Here is a 22,172-nt window from a genome sequence, read left to right on the forward strand (position 1 = left end):
AACAGGGTCCATTCGTCTGTGTTCGGTTACGTCATCAGTCATCCATTCGGCCAGGGAATTCCTCTTTCCTGCCCCAATAACGGAACAGGAAATGGAACCCCCGATGCAGATGTGAAAGCAGTCTTACCCTTTTAGCTTAAAATGCCCTCCGATAAATACATTTATTTAGCCTTCTGCTATGGAGATCAGGAAGTGTAGCACTGTAAAGTATATGATTTGGCTAATGCAATACAAACCACACCCGAATTAATCGCAACCCTTTACTACAATCATCTTGAGTATCGGCTGTCATTCGCCTCATGGCTCACAATTTTCTATAAATGACCTTGACTATTTCAACCATTTGCTCAATTAAAATATGACATTGTACAACATTTTGTATGATGTTCCTTAAATAAGAAATTTAGGAGCCAACCATGCAGAAATGTATGCAATTATGAGCGGTTTGCAGTGTTTGCACATGACAGGAAGCTGACAACTATAAAATACTTGGAAATACTTTATAAAATAATACATAATCTATAGTTGAAGACTGCCTATAAGACCAGCTTCACACGGGCGTATTTACACACACAATATGCATTCAGTGGCGGCCTTTAATGGTGACACCGGGGGAACAACAGGGGAGGTAAGTATAACACTTACATCCCTGGACTTAGAGGGTCACCTACCTTCAACCCATAAGATTAGATTATAGGACTAGAGGTAGGTGACAGATTCACTTTAAGATGAAGATTGTCAGAGTCAAATGTGTCAAATTTATTAAGAAGCACATACCTCTTCGCTACCATGATGACGTCAATGCCGAAAGAAGCAGTCATCATGCATGCGCTTAATCAATCGGAGTGATGGTTTTTCAGACAATGGGAAGAGAGCAAACCCGGACCACAGGCAGAGGTGGACTGCCCATCGGACGGTCCAGGATTAATTTGTATATGGCACACAACAATATTGAGAAGGCGTATCTCAGGAATGGTATCCCACTGGAAACCGATAAAGGTATCAATAGATTAATTGTAACAGCACACATGGAACTGTGTCATCTGCTCCTATCAAAAAAACTAGGTGATTGATCTCCTTTAAGGATTGTGGCATTTCTTCTCATTCATCCTTTAAGAAGAGTCCCTGGTAGTATTACTCCATGAATGATAAGTATGAAGAGCTTCCGCATACACAACTAATGGTGACACTTGTGGGGATGAGATTTAGGGTCTTCTCTGCTCCTTGGGGCTTTCTCGGGTTGACAAGTAACTTGAATTACATCAAAGCATGTAGAAGTAGCTACTGCATGGTGCGAGGCTTGTGTAAATCTGAGTGTCTCCTTTAAATACACCGGGGGAACCATTGTTGAAGTTATTACTCTAAAATGCACAAAGATTTTCTTAGTTGGACAAGTAGTTGCATATTCATAGAACACAAGGAGCTCTTGCAGCCAAGGCAAGCATACACACTGTGACAAAGGAAATATAGCCGGGGGCAGAACATCTGCCGGCAAGTATTTGGAGAGGCAAAGGACTGCAAATGGAATTATGGGTGGAATGTTTCCCTAAAAACAACATCAACCAATCAGCAGTGTGCGTTTATGGTTATGTGGAGCAAGATAGATGAAAGCTTCTTTCAAAGTGGTTGCTCTTTGCAATCCTTATTAAATGTGTATGATAGTGGTCCCGTGTAAAAGTTGCCACCAACAGGTCACTAAGTCACAAGTTACTCATTTGTCAGAGTCGCTTGGTTTTTAGCTCACCCAAGAAGCAAGCAACTGTCGGGCCGTGTAAAAAGGAGTCGCTCAATCTTTGAGCAATGCCATAATTTTTGAATCTCATAACCAGGAAGTGATGTTGTATGAGCGGCCGAGGATTACGGGAACCACGCCGAACCTCTGGAGAGCAGCGGGAGGGACCTGGACTGAGCCTGAGAGGTAATGTATCCTTTTTTTTAATGTAGTGTAACTTGGGCTTTTTTTCGGGGGATGGCTTATATTTCATGCCTCCCTGAAAACAAGGCATGGGCTTATTATTACTTATTTTGGGGGGAAACGGCCCATTAAGTATTACTATCCACAGATAACAATGTGTATGTAGTTTTCACCTACAATATGATGAAATGCCATCAAACTGCTTGAGCTCTGATACGCTGTTACTAAAAAGCAGCATGGTGTAAAAACCGAGAACACTGCAGATTAAGCTAATTTTATCAATTCCGACTCACTATCATGGCGCGTCTGGCTGTTGTGGCAAAATTCCAAAAGCAAAAACCCAACATGAGATGGGATGATTTGAAGGTGACCCTACAGAACAACATTGTGCGACTGCTTCCGATATCAACAAAGCAGAAGCATAAAGGAAGCCGATGTGATGAACGCACAACATTCGTAAAGTATCAGATGTGAAATGGGAGAAGGGCTGTGGGGGATTATCACGATCAATGCGAGTCCTGAGCGGCAGCTGGAAAGACTTACAAGATGCAATCAGAGGAAGAGATAAAGGAGAGAAAAGCAAGAAAACTACCGAGTGACAAGAGGGAGGAAGAAACCAGGAGGCGTCGTGGGAGGAGAAATCATTGGGGCCGTGTTCACACGCGGAGAGTGTCACGCACGAGTTCTGTCCGATAGCGATATGGATTGAACTTGGGTGTGCTAATAACACCTTGATTCATTCACATGAGCGACGCAGCATGTCCTATTTTTGGGCGGTTCCTTGTAGGGAAATGACTATTATTATCTGTGGGATTCTTTAAGAAAAATCCCCTTTGCATGCCGTGTAATGCGATTTTCACCATTCAGAACTATTGGAAACACTTGCAATGTGCGTGAAAACATGCCTTAAAATCACAAGGACATAGATGCAAAACCAACGCAGCATGCGCACATCCGGAATACCAATTTTACAAGCACGATATCAGTCTGAGACACTCGCGCTTGCACATGTGGATGCACCCTAAGGCCTCCTACCCACGACCGTATGCGTTTATACGTTTGCCTGTACACATCATATTTTTAAATGAATAAATTTTTGAGCCGATCGTAATTGGCGTATTTAAAGCCATTCACGTGCGGCGCTGCTGCATGAATGTAAAAAAACACGCTGAAGTGATGGCAAGCAACGATTGGAATAAAATGCTCAAAATGACAATTAATGCTTAATTAGAGCAAGCTGTCTTCTTTTCAGGGTCACCCCCGCCCCCCACCCTCCCTTTTTCCTGCTGCTATAGAAGTCTATGGGGACTTGCTGTGTATCAGGGTGAAAGATAGGGCAAGACCTATCTTTTCACGTGACGAGGTGACCAAAAACGGTCATGCAGGTCCTATTTTTATCACATGAATATTTTGCACATTTCCGTATTTTGCAAGTGCATCTCTGTCGCACAAAAAAAAAGAAAATGCAGCATGCTTTACGTTTCTGTGCATTTGTGCACCATAGAAGTCAGTGGGGGGTATGCAAATGAGCGCACAATATGCAAGGAGATACATAATACGCTGCGTAATTCCACTGGAACAAGAACACATCTGGAAGTCATTAGATGAATTGGCCATTTTAGTCTTTGTTTGCCGCGTGCAAATGCACATGCCTTGCGGACGCAAAAAGTACAGTAAGATATGGCGATGCATGTGCAAAAAAGCATTGTTCCTTCCGCAAAAAATGCTATGCTCATGCGCACACAAATATGCATACGCTCGTGTGAATCTGGCCAAACTCATTCACTCCAACGTAGCTTCACTACGCTAACTGTGTTTTCTGACAAACTACGAAGTGGATGCGTTATAGCCGATGTGGCGACGCAGCGATCTCTTTCTATAGATTGGTTACCATGGAAATCCTTCAACTCTTGTGATATTTAATATCTTCAACATAACAGCAGAATGGTCTTTCATTAACCTCTGGAGGATTCGTCATATAGTAACCTGAAGGGGTTATGTTTATGTTATTAGAAAAAACTGCAGCAGATTGCGACACATTACAGAGATTTACTCCATCGAGGCGTTCTGGTTCTGGTTATTAAGGCTCGTTGGTTGTGAAGAAACATCTTGAAAGGAACAGAAGACATCTTTTTAAAAAAAAAATTTTGTATGTCTTATTTACTGATTAATGCCTTACTAGTCAAATCGAAAATGTAATCATTTCATCAGAACGGTTCATTTGTATATTATTTTCAATAAATACTAATTACATTGTAAATAGCAGTTGCGACTCTGAAGAGCCATAGAGCCAGCTTGGACCCTGGAGTAAAAGTTCAGCTTGGACCCTGGAGTAAAAGTTTGGCTTGGGCCCTGGAGTAAAAGTTTGGCATGGGCCCTGGAGTAAAAGTTTGGCATGGGCCCTGGAGTAAAAGATCGGCTTGGGCCCTGGAGTAAAAGTTCGGCTTGGGCCCTGGAGTAAAAGTTCGGCTTGGGCCCTGGAGTAAAAGTTTGGCATGGACCCTGGAGTAAAAGTTTGGCTTGGGCCCTGGAGTAAAAGTTTGACTTGAGCCCTGGAGTAAAAGTTTGGCTTGGGCCCTGGAGTAAAAGTTTGGCTTGGGCCCTGGAGTAAAAGTTTGGCTTGGGCCCTGGAGTAAAAGTTTGGCTTGGGCCCTGGAGTAAAAGTTCAGCGTGGGCCCTGGAGTAAAAGTTCAGCGTGGGCCCTGCAGTAAAAGTTCAGCTTGGGCCCTGGAGTAAAATTTCGGCTTGGGTCCTAGAGTAAAGGTTTGGCTTGGGCCCTGGAGTAAAACATCGGCTTGGGCCCTGGAGTAAAAGTTTGGCTTGGGCCCTATACCAGCATCGCCACCCCCCTATCAGGGTTGCCAACCATCCAGAAATTCCTGAACAGTCCATAAAAAGAGGCCACTTTTCCCTCGTGTCGGTGAAACAAATTGTTGCATCGGTGATTTTTTTAAAGCTGGTGGTACTCGAACAGGTTGTTATAACTAATTATCTTCATTTTACAGCCCCCGGTAAAAGCTTATAATGAGTTTATATCAGTATCTAACCTATAAACTGACCTATATATACTGCACTTATAATCCTTATCATTCATTGTGGTTTTCCAATGTGTCCATATAAAAAGTTGGCTGTCCCTGATTTTTTGATAAGTTGCCTAGTAAAGACAAGAATGCAGGGTGGCATCCGTGACCCCTGCCCATGCACGTCCTCGCAGACTGACTGATACACAGCCATATAAGCTGATTCTCTTGACCCTTTACTATCTGCATGGATGTATCTTGAAGCTCCTGGACTCCAATACAACAGCGCCCTCTAATTATCATCTTCCATTGATTATACCGGTGTGTTCTTATAGGGACATTTTGGTTTCCCCGAGTACTAAAGCCGAGTACAACTGCTACCTCTGCACACCCCCATAGCTATGCCCCTGCTTCTGCTAGCAAATAATGCTAACTACTAAATATCTTTCCAATACTCATTTAAGATGAGGAAATCAAAGAAAAATAAGCATGAATTCCTCGGGAACCTGCATCCTCCTACAAGTGCATTAAGGGGATACCGGAATCCATTTGGGCAGAAAAAACTGTGTTGCATTCTGTATCAAATCTGCAGCTAAATTTGCAACAATTCCAGATGTAACTATGTAACACTTGAGGTTGTTTCACACATTCATTGCATATTTTGTTGCAGAATCACTGCAAAATTCAAGGAGGTCATTTCAACTGCTGTAATTCTTCCTCATTCAGACCCCTAGAGCCCATTCAGTGAGGTATATTTTCGATGCATGTGCTGTCTAACTGTTCATGGACAGAACACTGATCCATTATACCATATTAGGCTAAACACATGAGTGATTTTTCACACAGACCAGAACTCACTACACACATGGCGCACCAAGATGGCCACTTTAAACAGAACTGAGCATGCTCCCTGGGAGCTTTCTAGTGAGATGATGTCAGCAATATAAAAGGGATGTTTGCTGCACCACAAGGAGAGTGCAGAGCCAGAGTTAGTGAGCTCAGGTTCTGCGGGAAGCTACTATTTGAGAGGTGAAACATCCTGGAGCTGTTGCTAGAGATTAAACACAGTGGAAGCCTGAGCCCCTGGATGTAAGAGGGACTGTTCAAGTTGCTCGTGTTGTACAGCCTGAGTGAACACCGAGATCCAGGGAGAAGATCCGTCTAGAGGACAGAGAGTATGCAGAACTGCATGGTAGAGCAACTGACCAAGACCAAATGAGTCGTAAGTGAGGCTGACCCCAGGTTTACACACAATAGGGACATAATAAACAGTTAAATAACAGGCCATTTGTGTAGGATTTAGACTGTATTAGTGCTTGTGGGCACAAAGTAAGATATTTTCACAGGGACAAGAACCTACTTGCTAGATATATTAATGAGATTGGAGCCAATTACCAAAAAGTAAAGGATGGAGTGTTGTTTCTTAAAATATGGACTTTGCGTTATGTTACACAGGTTGTCTTTTTGTTCTACAGGATTGTGCCTTTAACTATATTGTTGGGCCTCCATTGCCTTATATTGTGCATAGAGTCTTACTGGTCTTAGGATTTAGTCAGCCATAGTTATTGTCAGGTACATCTACAGTAAAAGATAACTGCCTGCTTGTTATTACAACATCCTTCATCTTCATTCCTTTGTTCCTACACAAATATAGCACATTTTTGTAACTCTCTATTACATTTTATCCTGAATCTGCATCATGACACCATCCACCCGGAACACAAGCGCGCAAGACCTAGTAGAGTAGCTAATAATGATCAATTCAAGAACAATTATGCTGCATTGCCCACAGCAAACTGGAGACACATATAATGACTGAAACATAAAGATAAGTGCACGGACCAGTAACATCAGGAGAGGCAGAGACAGCAGATCTGAGAGTATCAGAGCAGTGTGAGTGCAGGGCAGCCAGCATGGGAAGATACAGGGGGACATATTTCACCTGGATCGTGATGGCACATAATAATAATAATATTTGTATAGCGCCAACATATTCTGCAGCTCTTACAAAGACAGGGAATACAGAAAGAGAAAAGTACAAAAATTACACAACCACGGTTACATGTAGTAATCAGTTGATGAAAACAGTAGGGGTGAGGGTCCTGCTCCAACGAACTTACATACTACAAGTAATGGGGTGATACAGAAGGTAAAGGGCTGGAGATGTGCCCGGTATGGCGAGGTAGAGAGTGAGGGATGCTATACACAGACAATGGTCAGACATTTAGCCGTGTGACGGCAGAAACAGTGTGACTGCAGGGGCAGTTGACGGTGGTTGGAGGGACTGAAGTCAGTAGGTCAGGGAGCATGTTATCAAGGGGGTACAGAGGGGTTTGGTTTAGAAGATATGGTATGCCTCCCTGAAGAGGTACGCCTGAAGTTCTGCGAGTCCTGAGTTGCCCAGATAGCCTTTGGCAGTGCGTTCCAGAGGACTGGTGCCGCTCTGGAAAAGTCTTGGAGGTGGGAATGAGAGATTCGAATTAAAGGGGCGCTCAGTCTTGTTTTGTTAGCAGAGCAGAGAGCCTGAGCTTGGTGATGGATTGAGATGAGGGAGGCGATGTAGGGCGGCGCTGCACTGTGGAGAGCTTTATGGATGAGGGTACGGGTAGCCAGTGCAGTGACCGGCACAGGGCAGAGGCGGCTAGACAGGAAGATGAGCCTGGCTGCCACATTCAGGATGGATTGGAGAGGGTAGAGTCTGGTGCAGGGGAGGCCGATCAGCAACAAGTTGCAATAATCAAGGCGGGAGTGGATGAGGGCAACAGTAAGGCTGGGTTCACACAGGGTTCTGTCCGGAATTTCGCCGCGGCAAGTCCGCCTGCGGCCGCTAATCTCGGGCTTAGCCAGCCATGTGGACAAGATTTCTCAGAAATCTCGTCCGCATGGGACGGCCAATCCGCTGCGGTTAATCTGGACGAAACCGCGGCTGCGGCACGGCTTTGCCGACCGCAGCATGTCCATTCTTTTTTCTTTCCGCTGCGGCCGCGCTCTCCTCTATGGGAGCGCCGGCCGCAGCGGAAGAGCGAGCGGCTGGGCCGCTTCAAAGCCACCGCGGGTTTTTCCACGGCGGTTCTCCCGGCGGAAATCCCGCGGTTTGGCCGGGAATCCGCCCCGTGTGACCCCAACCTAAGCGTTTTTAACCTGTCCAGAGTAAGAAAAGGGCATATTCTTGCGATGTTCTTGAGGTGCAGCTGACATGTTCGGGCCAGAGATTGGATGTAGAAGGTAAAGGAGAGATCGGAGTTGAATATAACCCCAAGGCAGCGGGCGTGCTGGGAGTTATGGTGCCACACACTGAGATGGAGATGTCAGGATAAAGTCGGTTAGTAGAGGGTGGAAACACCAGTAGGTCAGTTTTAGAGAGGTTTAGTTTTAGGTAGAGAGAGGACATAGTGTTAGAGACAGCGGGCCGACAGTCGGTGATGTTTTGGAGGAAAGGTGCAGAAATGCAGAGAATTAACCCATTAAAAGTATTGTTCTCTTATCTTGGCATAAAACCCTTTGTAAAGTAATTCAAAGTGTAAATAAACCATCCTGACAGTAAGGCACACCTTGATATCACGTCGCATTAAGAGTCAAGCTAACCCATCTGTAGCCCCTCCCCCACAGCTAAGGAGACACCCAGCGATCCAGCACTGCAGTATATCTGCTCCGATGCTGTGAGCGGATACACCAGGAGAACGGCATCTGACACTGCATCCTCTGATTGGCTGCAGCAGTCAGGTGGTAGCCGTTCTAAAGCAGAGACTGGAAGGACCACATGGCTGCAGTGCTGGATCGCCGGGCTGAGGACAGGTAAGTACTGCAAGGTTTGTTATTTTTAAATATGTGCACCTGTCATTAAAAAATCATCTTATACCCGGACAAATCCTTTTCGAGGGGTTGCTGATAAGTCTTGGCTTTTCCATCTTCATTTTTTTCACGTCAATGAAAGTTCTATCGTTTTAAAACACAATCTTTGCAATCCTTTTTGAGGAAATTTCGGCATAATGTCAGGTTTTGCCATTCTTATGTAATGCACATTTGATGACAACATGGCAGAGTCTGCAGCAAATTTCACTGCAAAGGAGAGCAGAGCAGTGATGAAGTTTCTGTTTCTGAAGGGATGTCAGCCAAAGACATTGACGGTGACATGGTGCATTCATTAGGTGACGAGCACTCTGTACTCCACAGGGAAAAATGTTAAATCGGCCACTATAACAGCAACAATGAAGACCATTCTGGAAGACCTCCAGTAGTGACCATTCCAGAAACCATAGATATGATTCTGGAATCCCAGCTAATTTCTGCTTAGATGATAGCGGAGGCTCTGAAGGTTTCAAGAAACAGAGTTGGCTCCATAATTCATGATCAGCTGGTCATGAAGAAGGTGTCTACTGAGTGTACCCTAGTACAAGCCTTGTAGGGAATTCTGCAACGTTTTTGGCAGGATGCTGATGCTTTCCCATCTGAACTAGTGATAATGGATGAGAAATGGATTTGTATATATGATTCGGACTTGAATCAGCAGTCAAAGGAATAGAGACACAATGGTTCCCCACGTCCAAAGAAGTTCAAAGTGCAGACATTATCATCCAAGGTGATGGCATTTGTCTTCTGGGATGAAGATAGGTTACTGCTTGTGGACTACCTTCCAAAGGGATCTACTATCATGGCTGTGTATTACACAACACTTCTGGAAACATTGAATGAGGCACTGAAGTCGAAAAAGGCACAGAAAGTTGACCAAACGTGTCATGTTCTTGCACGACAATGCCTCATCTCGCACAGCGGTCATCACCCAGAGCAAACTGGCTGACCGGGGCCACGGGGTGCTGGATCATCCTCCTTATTCATCTGATTTGGCATCCTGAGACAATCATCTATTTTCTAATATAAATGAACACCTCAAACCAACCAAATTTGCCTCCATTTCTGATGCAGTTGCAGCGGCTGATGTACAGTTTACCACCCAACCAAAGGAATTCTTTCTGCATGGGTTAAAGAAGTTGCAACACCACAGTCAGAAGGACATTGATATCCAAAGGGACTATGTAGAATAACTGAAATGTCATTGTTCCATGTCAATTTTTTGTGGTCAAAGCCAAATACTTATCAGTACCCCCTCGTAATTTAATGGTTAACCAGAAATACTTATAAACTTCCTCAAAATTATATGGAAATTCTATCTACGTAGAAACTGTTAAATGGAGTTTCAAGGTCAACCTCCATTTTCCTTTGGTAATACATTACTGTCCCGCTTCTTACTGTTCAAGATTGAAAAGTAGATTATTCAAACATTGTCATATATAATGTGAGAGGCTGTTTATGACACACTGCTAAAACAATGGGTCAGACGAGGAGGAGGAAACTGAGAGGGATTACTGTACAAGGCAGCAGAAGAATATGTCACACCGTTGGCTCCCATCCATTGTTCTTGGCTCAGACCATTCTGCTGGTTCTAGCCTCAGCAATGTGTCATAAGCAGCCACTCTTAATAAAAGTGACTGACTGCTTACAGCAGAGAAGTGACAAAACTCCTTCCAAAGGAAATATAATCAGGTTTATAGAGCATTTATTTGTCTAGCACCTTACCACCATTCTATCCAACGTGCTTCCAATATAACATTTCAGTGAAACCCCTCTACGTTAAGTACAGTATATCCTAAGCTGCCGCTCCCATCTGCAAAGTTACTGTTCTTCAATTTTATTACTTAAATCACTAGAATTAAGTTGAATAATCCAGCCATTTGGACATGGAATATATTCACTTAGGGAATATTTTGCTGCTATTGATGTAGTGTTAATGTCAGGGTAAACAGACAAGCAAACAGATATTTGAAGTATGTACTGGTTAGTCCTAGGGGAGATATCTGGCTTACAAATTCTGTTTTAGATACTCTATTATGGCAATCTGAGTGGGGCTTCCATGAATTAGTCATATTAAAGGAGGCCTGTCACCAGAAAACAGTCCATAAACCACTGCTAACAGTACATTGGCGCTATTATATTGGCAACGATCTTGGAAAAATAGGCTTTCGCATGTTCCCCCGTGCTTTATATAAATCAACTGTAGTCTGTCCAATGGGGGGTCTTGCATCTCGTTCTGGTCCGGACTGTCTATCACTTGCTCCTCCATAGCCCCCCACTTGTCTAATGATTGGAACTGTATATTAATGAGGCTAATTTATTGAAGCCTTGAAGAAGCTACCCATGGGTGCCACAAACAGACCCATCACCGTCTTTAACTTTATATTGATGACTATATACATTTATCTAGCACAGGCCTTAGAGAAGGTAGGGGCAAAATTAAATCGGCAAACCTCTGGGTAGGTTTTCAGCGGCTTACTTATAAAGCTTGATTGATGATTCAACTATTTTGCAAACCCCAGGATGCTCTGTCTCCTAGTGAATGGATATGAGCGTGGACCTCAGTTGGTTCATGCTGCTATTAAGACACAGAATGGAAGTTGTTTTTTTTTAGAAAAACTATTATTCTGCACACCGCTCCCCTACATATACTTAGGAACCTAAGAAATAGCCCAAGCAGAATGACATATGACTTTTTACCCTGCAGTGTACTTACTGCAGCATATACACATGGCTCCAAATACTGTAGGTTAAAGAATTCTTCCACACCGCCACTCCCGAGGCCCACAGGACCCTTCATGACTTGAGTGGCAGTCATGTGACTCTCATTCCCTGAGGGTCCTTTACCCTGCACAGTCACATCATGCTAGCTGGTATTGGTAAAGTTTAGGCTTTACCACCAACACCAGCTAGTGTGACATGACTATGATATCAAGAAGCTAGGGACTAGCCGCTTGACATCATAGTCATGTCACAGTCTGTGGGCCGTGAGAAATCCTCTGCCCGGAGCATGTGGCCCTCAGGCGATATGTTTTGCAGGCCTGATCTAGCGGAATACCGCCCATAGCATGTAATGCAACTGTGATTTTTCATGCACACGAGCGGAAACCAATTGCAGTTTCCGCTTGCAGACGAAAAATCGCAGCGCACTCCATTTTCCTGCGGATTCCACAGGAACCGCTTCAATTGAAGTCAATGGAAGCCACCTGACATTGCGGTCGGACCGTGGAAAATGAAAGCAGGTATGCGTGGACGCCGCTGCTGCCAGGGCCGGAATTCCATTGCTGGATTCTGTATACAGAATCCGACCCGCCTGTGTGCATGCAGCCTTACACAAGAAGAGGACATGCAGCAATTTTTGAAACTCAGGGCAGCTTCAGACGGACATATTTGCGCACGTTTTTGTGTGAGTAAACTATACTCGCGCAATATGCAGAGAATAGAACCCATTGATAGCAATGCGTTACTTCTCAATAAATATTGTGCACGCATTTCTCACACGCGCAAAAAAATAAAACAACCTCTATCTTTCTACGTCTTTAGAGTAATTCCACCCGGGTGATCGCGTTTTTGACGCTTGAAAATCGTGGCAAAATTGCATATTTTATTCATTGCGTTTTGTGAGCGTCAGCGATCTTTTTTGAGAGAATAATCTCGCATCGCTGCCACCTGCAATAAAATCGCGTGATGAAACAGTGCATTTTCTTAATGCAAAAGTCAATCGGGTTTCTAATGGTACAATCGCATCGCAGCACGTGTTTGTAGCGATGCAATATCACGCAGGCTCCATAGAATACAATGGGAGATTTAAAAAAATTGCAAAACGCAGAAAGATAGAACATACCACGATTTTTTAGCTCCAGAACATCGCATCAGTGAAAACATCACAAGTGGGAAAGAAACCATGGCAAACATTGGTTTCATAATCTGCTTTTGAACTATCAAAGCACGCGAAAAATGCTGCAAAAATGCGCGTTTTTCTCGCACGTGGGAAACCACCTTTACACAGCAAAGGTCCCTATAGACGTCAATAGGAGGTGCGCAAATGGACAATACGCTGTGCAATTCGGTGAAGAAGAGAACACATCTCAGTGAAGATGCTAAAAAGTACAGTATTGTGCGCCGACACTGCGCAAAAGTGTCTCGTTGACTGCGTAAATACACTGTGCTGCAACGTGCGTATCTGTGCATACACGCAGACTGAGTCGTCAGACTATTATTCTGAGTGAACCCATGCAAATGAGTGGTTTCTTTCTTGTGCGCGTTCTGTCCATCTCAAACTCAGACAGAACTTTCGTGTGAAAATCGCCGTACGAATACACCTTGAAAAATCGCTGCTTGCCCCTATTTTTGTGCGATTCTTCAAGAATCTCCCATTACTTTTAATCGGAGCATTAAAAAAAATACGGATGGCGAGGGCATGAGAGCGTGCGCTGTCTTTAATGCATGTTTCTATGGGGACCACATGAAAAGAATCAGAGTCCGGAGTAGTGAAAAACGGAAAAATCTGTGCAAATCACCAAAAACGCATGAAAATTGCAGTAAAATCACACGGAAAACAGTCACTTTGTCACTGACCAAGATGGGACTCGCCCGTGTGAACAGCGCCTAAACCCCAACAGACTGTGCTGATATTACTGTAATGAGGCAGCTTCACATCTCACACTTTTCTTTGGATGAATTAGCCATGCAGCCGGTATCTTTTCACATCCAATACACTCCGAGGTCCGTCACATTAATTCACCGCTTCGCACTCATTTATCATTCTCACAGGGGAAAATAATACTTAAAGGGGTTTTAACAAAGTTGCTTTTTTCTGTAAAATCCCATTCCCCAGTAATATAGCTAACCAGCTTATTCTCCCCGCTCCCCGCTGGGTCCCACGCTGCCGTCGCTCCGGGGTCTTCCCTCTGACCTCAGGATTACTGCCTTCCCCAGCCGGCTTATGGGACATCACAGTCGATGACGGAGCTCGGCACTCGATCGCCGGTGGCCTTGGGGGGGGGGGGGCGGGGGGATGTATATATCAGTTTGTTATGTTAATGCAGGCAGCACTATTAAAAAGGGGTTGTCTGGTAACTGGGCAGCCCCTTTAGGGCTCGGTCAGACGGCCGTATGTTTTGTGCGCACATAATGCACGCTTCAAAAGAACTGATGGGTTCCTATAGAAGTGTTCATATGCACGGAATTTGAAGCGCAAACAGCGCGCACCTAAAAAAGAGAGGTCATGCTCTATCTGTGGTGCGCGTTTTGTAGGAGATTCCATTGACTTCTATGGGAGCAGGAGTTAATAGAAACTCCTGCGCAGGGAATAGCTTCCCCGCTGCTTACAGTGGAAGCACCTTTTAAATGTCCCGCTGTTAAACCCTCAGTCCCTGCGGGCATGCAGGGACTCCCGAAGGGTTCCGTTAATCCCCGCGGAGAGTCCCCTCATCACTGAACACTGTGACAGCACTGTCACAATGTTCAGTGATGATGGGACTCCCCGCGGGGATGAAAGAATTCCCTGCCACAGCTATGGCAGAGGACCATGATGCTATCCCATTGCTTTCAATGGGTCCGGCACTGCTGCCACCCCATTGAAAGCAATGGGAAGAAAGCAACCCTGCAGCGATGATTTACAGAAGGGAGGGGGTGCTTGAAATGTAAGACCAACTACTAAAATCATCCCTAGCCGCAGAAAAAAAAAAGCATAACTCACCTAGGAGCGCTGTCTGTCTCTTCTCTCTGTCCCCAGCAGATTCATTGAATGACAGCTGAGCGCTCCCTCTGATTGGTTACAGTGCTCAGCCAATCAGAGGCAGCGCTTTCTGGATGCAGGGAATTTTCCATCCCTGGCCACCAGAAATACAGAAGGAGACTGCCAGTGACCACAATTAGTTGCACCGGCATGAGCGTAGCGTTTTTGCGGAATCTACATTGCTTTTATATACGCATATTGGCATATTTTACTGTACTTTTTGCCCCGCCAGACATGTTCATTTGCATGCAGTAAATAAAGACGCGCCGATTGAAATAGCTAATTAGTCTAATGAGTTCCAGATTTTTCTTTTTCCTGCACAATCACGCAGTGTTTCTTGCATCTCCTTGCATATTGTGCGCACATTTGCGCGTCCACATTGACTTCTATGGGGACCTTTGGTGTGCAAATAAGCATAAAAATAAAGCATGCTACCTCTTTTTGCACCATTGATGTGCGCAGCAGAATATGCACCCGTGAACGAACCGATTGAAATCAAAGTCTCCTATTTTCTGCGAATTGCATGTGCAAATACGTCCGTCTGAATCTATTTTGTGACGTATATGCGGTATACAGGATGCACAATCACGTGTTATAGCGCCTGTATCGGTGCTTTTTACTTTTTTGAGCAGTCAGGACCGCCCTCATCAGCGCGGTCCCGGCAGATCCATTTTTAGTAGGCCGGTCAGCTGACTGAAATTGCATGGTTCAGTGTGCCATTTTGGGTTTACGGGGATCTTTAGTGCACAATTGCGCACCAAAATAAAGCGTGTTGAATTTCCCGCTTGAAATGTGCATGAAAAAAAACAGCGTGAAATCAATGATTCTATTTGCGACGTATTGCGGGCGCAGATTTTGCGGCTGCAAATACGCTCGTATGCGGCTGCCCCGAGTCTGTTCACTTCAAAGAAAAGCAGGCAAGCATGCAGATGAATCATAATAGGTTTATCCGGGCGCGGGCCGTGTTCAGTGCGCACCGCAGTGCGAGACGCTTCAGATAAGGTATTACAGCTTTGCAAACTATTAACCCATAGTTAGTAAATTGCCTAATTTTCAGGCTAAGCAACAAACAGCGTATATTTTCCATCTGCTTATGCTGACTAGATAGCGACATATTTTACACTATGGAAGCTCATCGTCTCTGAATGCAAAATCCAAGATGTCTGTGTGTGCCAGGTAATAAAATCACTTTAAATGTAATTACTTTACAATGATACAACAACTGAACGTTACGTGCGGCTCTTGGTGTAGACGCAGATTCATCTCACATACATAAGCAGCCTGACTGCCTGCTGTTCCCATTGGACAGATAGACTGGGTCATACGCACGATGCTACAGAAAGTGGACATCAGGTCTCATTCACACCAGCATTTTTCTGCGGCTATCTTGGCACGATAAAATGTCAGCCAAAAACCGCGACCGCGTGAAGTATTGGATTCAATGCATTCATTTACACGGGCGATTTATGAGTGCTTGAAAAAAAAATCGCATGGCTAAAATGGCAAATCTCGACCCATCGTTTGATTAACAAAAGCTGGAAACTCCTATAGACTCCTATGGCAGCTGAAAAAAAAGTGAGGGGGAGGGAGTTCACCTGCGTCCGGCACTCGGAAAAGAAGACAGCTGCCACGGCTTAAGCAATTGAAGCTATTAGAAGTCATTCTGAGGATTTCTGCCGCCCGAAGGAATTCTGGGCTGCGGCGTACTCTTCACTTGATACGCCCGTGTGAATGGAAGAGAAAACGTTAATTCAACAGGGACTCAATCACAGCTATTCTTCTTTGATGCGATTTTTGGCCGCAGTGTGGCCTTCGTGAAAACACATGGCTTGCGTGAATGAGGCATCAGGCGTTTTTAGTCAAAGGATAGGCCAGGAAACTGTCTTTTGACACAGCGAGTGAAAGTGGTTTGATGGTATGTTTTTTTTAATGCGTCCAAAAATCGCCCATATGAATGAATGCATCAGAATCCAACGCTTCACGTGTTCACGATTTTTGGCCGACGTTTTATCTCGACAAAATAGCCACGCAAAAACGCTTGTGTGAATGAGGCCGTAGAAGCGGAAGGTTAGTAAAGTTTGGTTTGGGATCAAAAATGACTGGCGTGCACTGCAATAGTTCATGATAGCGCACTTGACTGCTGAGCCAGTTGTTGGGCACTGTCACTTTTAAGGGAGTTCGTTCCAGTAATGAAGGGGGGGTTTAAGTTAATATGTCCCCCCACCTAATCTTTATGGTGGTATGGGCAGCAGCAGTGCCCCTAGTCCCATCGGTGGTATTAACAAAGATCCAGGTTTATTTCTTCCCACAGAGACAAGCATACTGCAATGCATTATCGCTTATAATAGCGCTCACAGGCCATGGCAGTCCAAGACGCCATTCCCTGGCGTCCAGTTGCCAATGCAATTCATGACCCCCAGTGATTACGTAGCAGAGGGCCAATGACATCACAGAGGGAGTGCCCTCTCCCTGTGAACCCTTTATATGTTGCAATCAACATTGATCACGGAGTTAACAGCGGGGATCAGTGTTCACAGTCACAGCTGGCTCCCGCTGCGGGATGGCGAGGGATCAACTCCATATCCCATGCCATCCACAGGACTTAAGTTTACATCCTATTATGTTAAGTGCCCCCCAGCCAAGGTACGATTTGTGTAATTAAGGGGTTAATGGTGTATTGCACAGCACAATTATTGTTAAGTGTTTTGCTTGATAATTGTTAGGTGTACAAGCCTGTAGCAACCGAACAATCAGCAATAAATCGTTAGATTGTCGCTGATCGGATCTTTCACACAGACCACCTAAAAGTCATGGTTTGTCTGCACCAAATCCTTTGGCATAAGCTAGTGCCATAACTGTTTGCTAGAAAGAGAAGTGGCAGCAGGGTTGACCAGAGGCGTCATTATGTTCCGATGAGTGATTAAAACTAGCCAATTATTGTTCAGTGTAAATGTCAAGTGAACAATATACGATCTCTCCTCCACCGCCGGCTGCAGGCTCTTTCCAATTCATCTAGCAGTGTAAAAGGGTATTTAGGCTCACACCTGAACTGGTACACAAAGAGCCAGCTATTTCTGATAACACTCAGATGTACAAACTGTGAGGTCACATTGGATGTACTAGTGGCTTTATAACAGACCTCGTTTGGGTAACTCTGACAGAAATACTTGCTTTGCAATCTTGCCTACATTTTACATATCATGGCCTTCGGCTTTTATCTAAAAATGTTCACAAACCTGTACATAGTATTTGATAATATGAAAAAAGTGAACTCTGATATAAAGAGCTCCCCCACTTCCCTTCACACAGCCATATAACTAGATGATGAATTCTGACAGCACGATCAGGGTCAGTATGCGGAAGATGAAATTATACAGTTCTTACTGAACTTGCTAATACATCTGTCTTCAGTAAATTCCTAAGCTCCCCCTAGTGGTGGCTGCAGGCAACCAGAATTGTATCTTTTACCCTCTACAGGGAATTTGGAGCTCAGATAACACCAACACCTATAATTGCTATGAACCAGCGCAGCATTTTGGATTTATTTAGGTATAAAGAAAAGAAAATATGCAATCACCTTAACAATTATCTATGTGAAAAGCCAGATGAATAGACGGGTCAGATAAGTGCACAGAACGCTCTGCAGAATGCTATAACTTTGCTCATCCAGTCGCTGAGATAAGCCATCCCCAAAGGAAATTACAGCATCTAATGTGATTGTGACCTGTCAGTATCACTTTCATGTTATTTCCTTTGGAAATTCTTCAGTAAAAGAATACTAGTAATTCTGTTTGCAAAAACGTGCAGTATTGTCAAAAGCTGTTATGTAGCTGAGTCCTAAGAGGTTTAAACTCTAGGTTGAGGGAAAGTAAATGTGCTTAAGGGTGCTTTCACAAGGGATGGCATTAGCCCGCTGGATGCACCGCAAGCAGTAAATCTGCTATGGCTACTTGGGAATTAGACGGACAGATTTTGGTGTGGAATGCCACAGCTGTGGATTCGGGTGCAGATTTCCAGCCGGTGTGACAGCACGCGAAGAGTTAAAATTTGGGACTGAAAAAAAAAATAAGGTTCTATTTTAATACTTGCAGTTTAAAAGGCGTTTACGCTCTTACTAGACCTTTCTTACGACTTTAGTACATTATGATTGTTACACGTCTTACAAATGCATGTTGATACACTTTCAGCATAAGAGGAGAATACTGAATGTGTGTAGCTATGTGGATGTTTTCAGTGGTGGAGGCTTGTATCTGGATGGAACTGCTGGATGCATTATTTATACTAATAGTATCACCTCTTCAGTGACCTCTCTCGCAGGATTTATGGGATCTCTATTATACGGTAATGGGTCACGTCCTGTGCCCTTAATCCCAAAACGTTGCTGATCACATATTTCACATAAATGGAAAATGAACAGAAGATAAAGAAACAGAGAAAGAACCTCTACAAAGACCATTTCCAGTAACTTGACAACTTTCTATACACTGTCCACTGTTACTGTACTTTCCAATAAATACAGCAATTATACGTCATATTGAATAAAAAATGCATATTAATTTGAATATCAAACCCATATTCTATCTAATATCTGTCTGACTAATATCTATCTATCTATCTATTTGATATCTATCTATTTGATATCTATCTATCTAATGTCTATCCATCTAACCATGTAATATCTATCCATCTATCTTATATCTATCCATCTATCATCTATCTATCCATCTATCATCTATCTATCTAATATCCATCTAATTTCTATCTATCTTATATCTATCTATCCATGGTATATCTATCTATCCATCTAATATCTATCCTTTTAATATCTATCTCATATCTATCCATTTAATAATCTATCTATCTATTTATCTATGTATGTCATATCTATCTACCTATCTATCTACCTACCTATCTATCTATCTATCTATCTAATGTCTATCCATCTATCCATGTAATATCTATCCATCTATCTTATATCTATCTACCTACCTACCTATCTATCTATCTATCTATCTATCTAATGTCTATCCATCTATCCATGTAATATCTATCCATCTATCTTATATCTATCTATCTATCTATCATCTATCTATCCATCTATCATCTATCTAGCCATCTATCTATCTAATATCCATCTAATTTCTATCTATCTTATATCTATCCATGGTATATCTATCTATCCATCTAATATCTATCCTTTTAATATCTATCTCATATCTATCCATTTGTTAATCTATCTATCTATTTATCTATGTATGTCATATCTATCTACCTATCTATCTATCTATCTATCTAATGTCTATCCATCTATCCATGTAATATCTATCCATCTATCTTATATCTATCTATCTATCTATCTATCTATCTATCATCTATCTATCCATCTATCATCTATCTAGCCATCTATCTATCTATCTAATATCCATCTAATTTCTATCTATCTTATATCTATCCATGGTATATCTGTCTATCCATCTAATATCTATCCTTTTAATATCTATCTCATATCTATCCATTTGTTAATCTATCTATCTATTTATCTATGTATGTCATATCTATCTATCTATCTATCTATGTCATATCTATCCATTTGTCTCATATCTATCCATTTAATAATCTATCTATCTCTCTATCTCATATTTATCCATCTTTCTCATATCTATGCATTTAATATATATCTCTATTTATCTATCTATCTATCTATCTATCTATCTATCTATCTAGCTAGCTATCTATCTGTCCTGCTACTGCTGTTTTCTGCTTTTTTGCAAGGAGCGAGCAAAAGGAATGAGTAATTTCCATGTCTCTGTATTATGTTGAATACTTCAATGGTGCATGTTCCATTCTTCTCACCCTCTATTAATTTCACTAAGGCTGCCAACCGGAATCTAATGGCCCACCTGCTCCTCATGAAGAAAAGATACAGTGACAAATGCCAATTATATTGGTTTTCTGTTGTCACAATGGGTATCTTTCCATCCCCCTAGGTATATAAATGACATGTATCTATGTACATTTTGTCTTGATGACTCGGGAGTCATTCTGCATTCTAGAGGCATTTCCCACAGCAGTCTTGTCTAATGCAAACATGGAATCTATATTCCAGCAACATGTTGTAGGCATCTTAACAAAAAGCACCCATCATTTATTCAGTAGCATCTACGTGCCGGCAAAAGAGACACACGGACAAATATACATGTTCTTGTAAAGTCTGTAAAAGTTATACTGGATTCACTGTAATTTATAGTATCAACATGAACTTGTATCCAAATATGTTACATTAACCCTGTAGGTATTGGATATAACCGCTCACAGTGCGATGACAGGTGTGCTGGGTAAGACACACACACATGAAATAAATAAATATATTATATATATATATAGTTGCATTCGTAATAACTGAGTAATGACCTATGAAAATGCAATCTTCTGCGTGAGAAGCATGGGATGATACAAAGGATTATTCCTATTAACATGTTTAATGCCATTTGAAATCTTTCTCTCTATTTGCATTCTAATGAATTCTTCTGTATTGCTCTTCAAATTGAAATGCTGACTAAAATCACAGCCATTGATAATTAACAATAATCCATCTAATTTAAAAGCTTCGGCACTAATAAAACGATAAGGGATTACCTTAAAACGCGCTGCATTTTGTAAAATGGCAGAGCAACAGAATGGAAATCCCATTAAAACATATTTGCAAAAGCAGTGCATCAGTGGACACAGAGGGGATTTTTATAAGGACGATTGAAAGCACTTAGCCCATAGTAATCCTAAATAAACAGGAGTCTTATGTGTTCCATCAAAGGGTATCAGTTAATAAAAGCTGAGGGAAGGAATAATAAGGCTTTAATAATTACCTGCTTGGATGATGTAGATCCATATTACTAAGCCTTCAGGAATGCATTGACAAAGCCCTCCAGTATGGGAGTCAGGTGGGAAAGGTGCACTCCGGCTGGCGGGTTAGGCATCCAGGTCTGTTTGGGTACCAGGGACAGGGGATGCTGCAGGAGAACCAGTTCTTAGAAGGGGTGTGTGCATAGAAGAGGCATTCAGCTCCTCTGCATCCTCCTCACATCTGCAGACTGGGGAGGGAGGGGGGGTCTAAGGTTAAAGGCTGAACACACAGGACCCCTGGGCATCCCCTGCCTCTGTCACAGAGCATCCCATCAGGGATCAATAGGATGTGAGATGGAGAGATACTGCTCTCCACGGTGCCTTAGAGGAGGTAGGGGAGAGGGGGGAATCTGTAATGAGCATGCGTAGGGATTTAGCTGCACCCTTTATTATCTAGACTGGTGCTGGGTCCAGGTGCTGCACTGCAGGGGGGGTTGTTACCCTGTGTAAAGGGAAGTTTATAAAACCTACAACCACAGGGCATCTATGGCGATATCTCTGTATACGACGCATTAACTCTTTCCCCTCCTTCCGTTGAGAGGTGTCTGCAAGTTTCACAGATATGTGTGCTTAATTGAAAATGCAGGGAATGACTATAAAGGACGTAGAAGGTGGAATACAATGCAAGGCAGGAATAGACAATTTATAATGTTGAAAGGGAATTTAAATGAATGGAGGAGTTGTGCATTCAAAGAGGAACACAGAGGCAGGAAGAGATAGATGAGATAAAAAATTGATCAATGGATTT

The 22,172-nt window shown here is 43.0% G+C and overlaps 1 protein-coding gene across 1 annotated transcript in view; it reads right to left on the reverse strand.

The window, feature by feature from the left end:
- The window catches only part of NCAN (neurocan), a 238,339-nt gene extending 216,784 nt beyond the window's left edge, over positions 1-21,555 (reverse strand). The window contains exon 1 of the mRNA XM_066604529.1: positions 21,388-21,555. Within this exon, the coding sequence (XP_066460626.1) occupies positions 21,388-21,410 (23 nt within the window). The 5' untranslated portion in view covers positions 21,411-21,555. The remainder of the gene's footprint in view (positions 1-21,387) is intronic.
- Between the last annotated feature and the right edge of the window lie 617 nt (positions 21,556-22,172).

Source organism: Eleutherodactylus coqui, chromosome 5 (genome assembly GCF_035609145.1).
Source record: "Eleutherodactylus coqui strain aEleCoq1 chromosome 5, aEleCoq1.hap1, whole genome shotgun sequence".
Taxonomy (NCBI): Eukaryota; Metazoa; Chordata; class Amphibia; order Anura; family Eleutherodactylidae; genus Eleutherodactylus; species Eleutherodactylus coqui.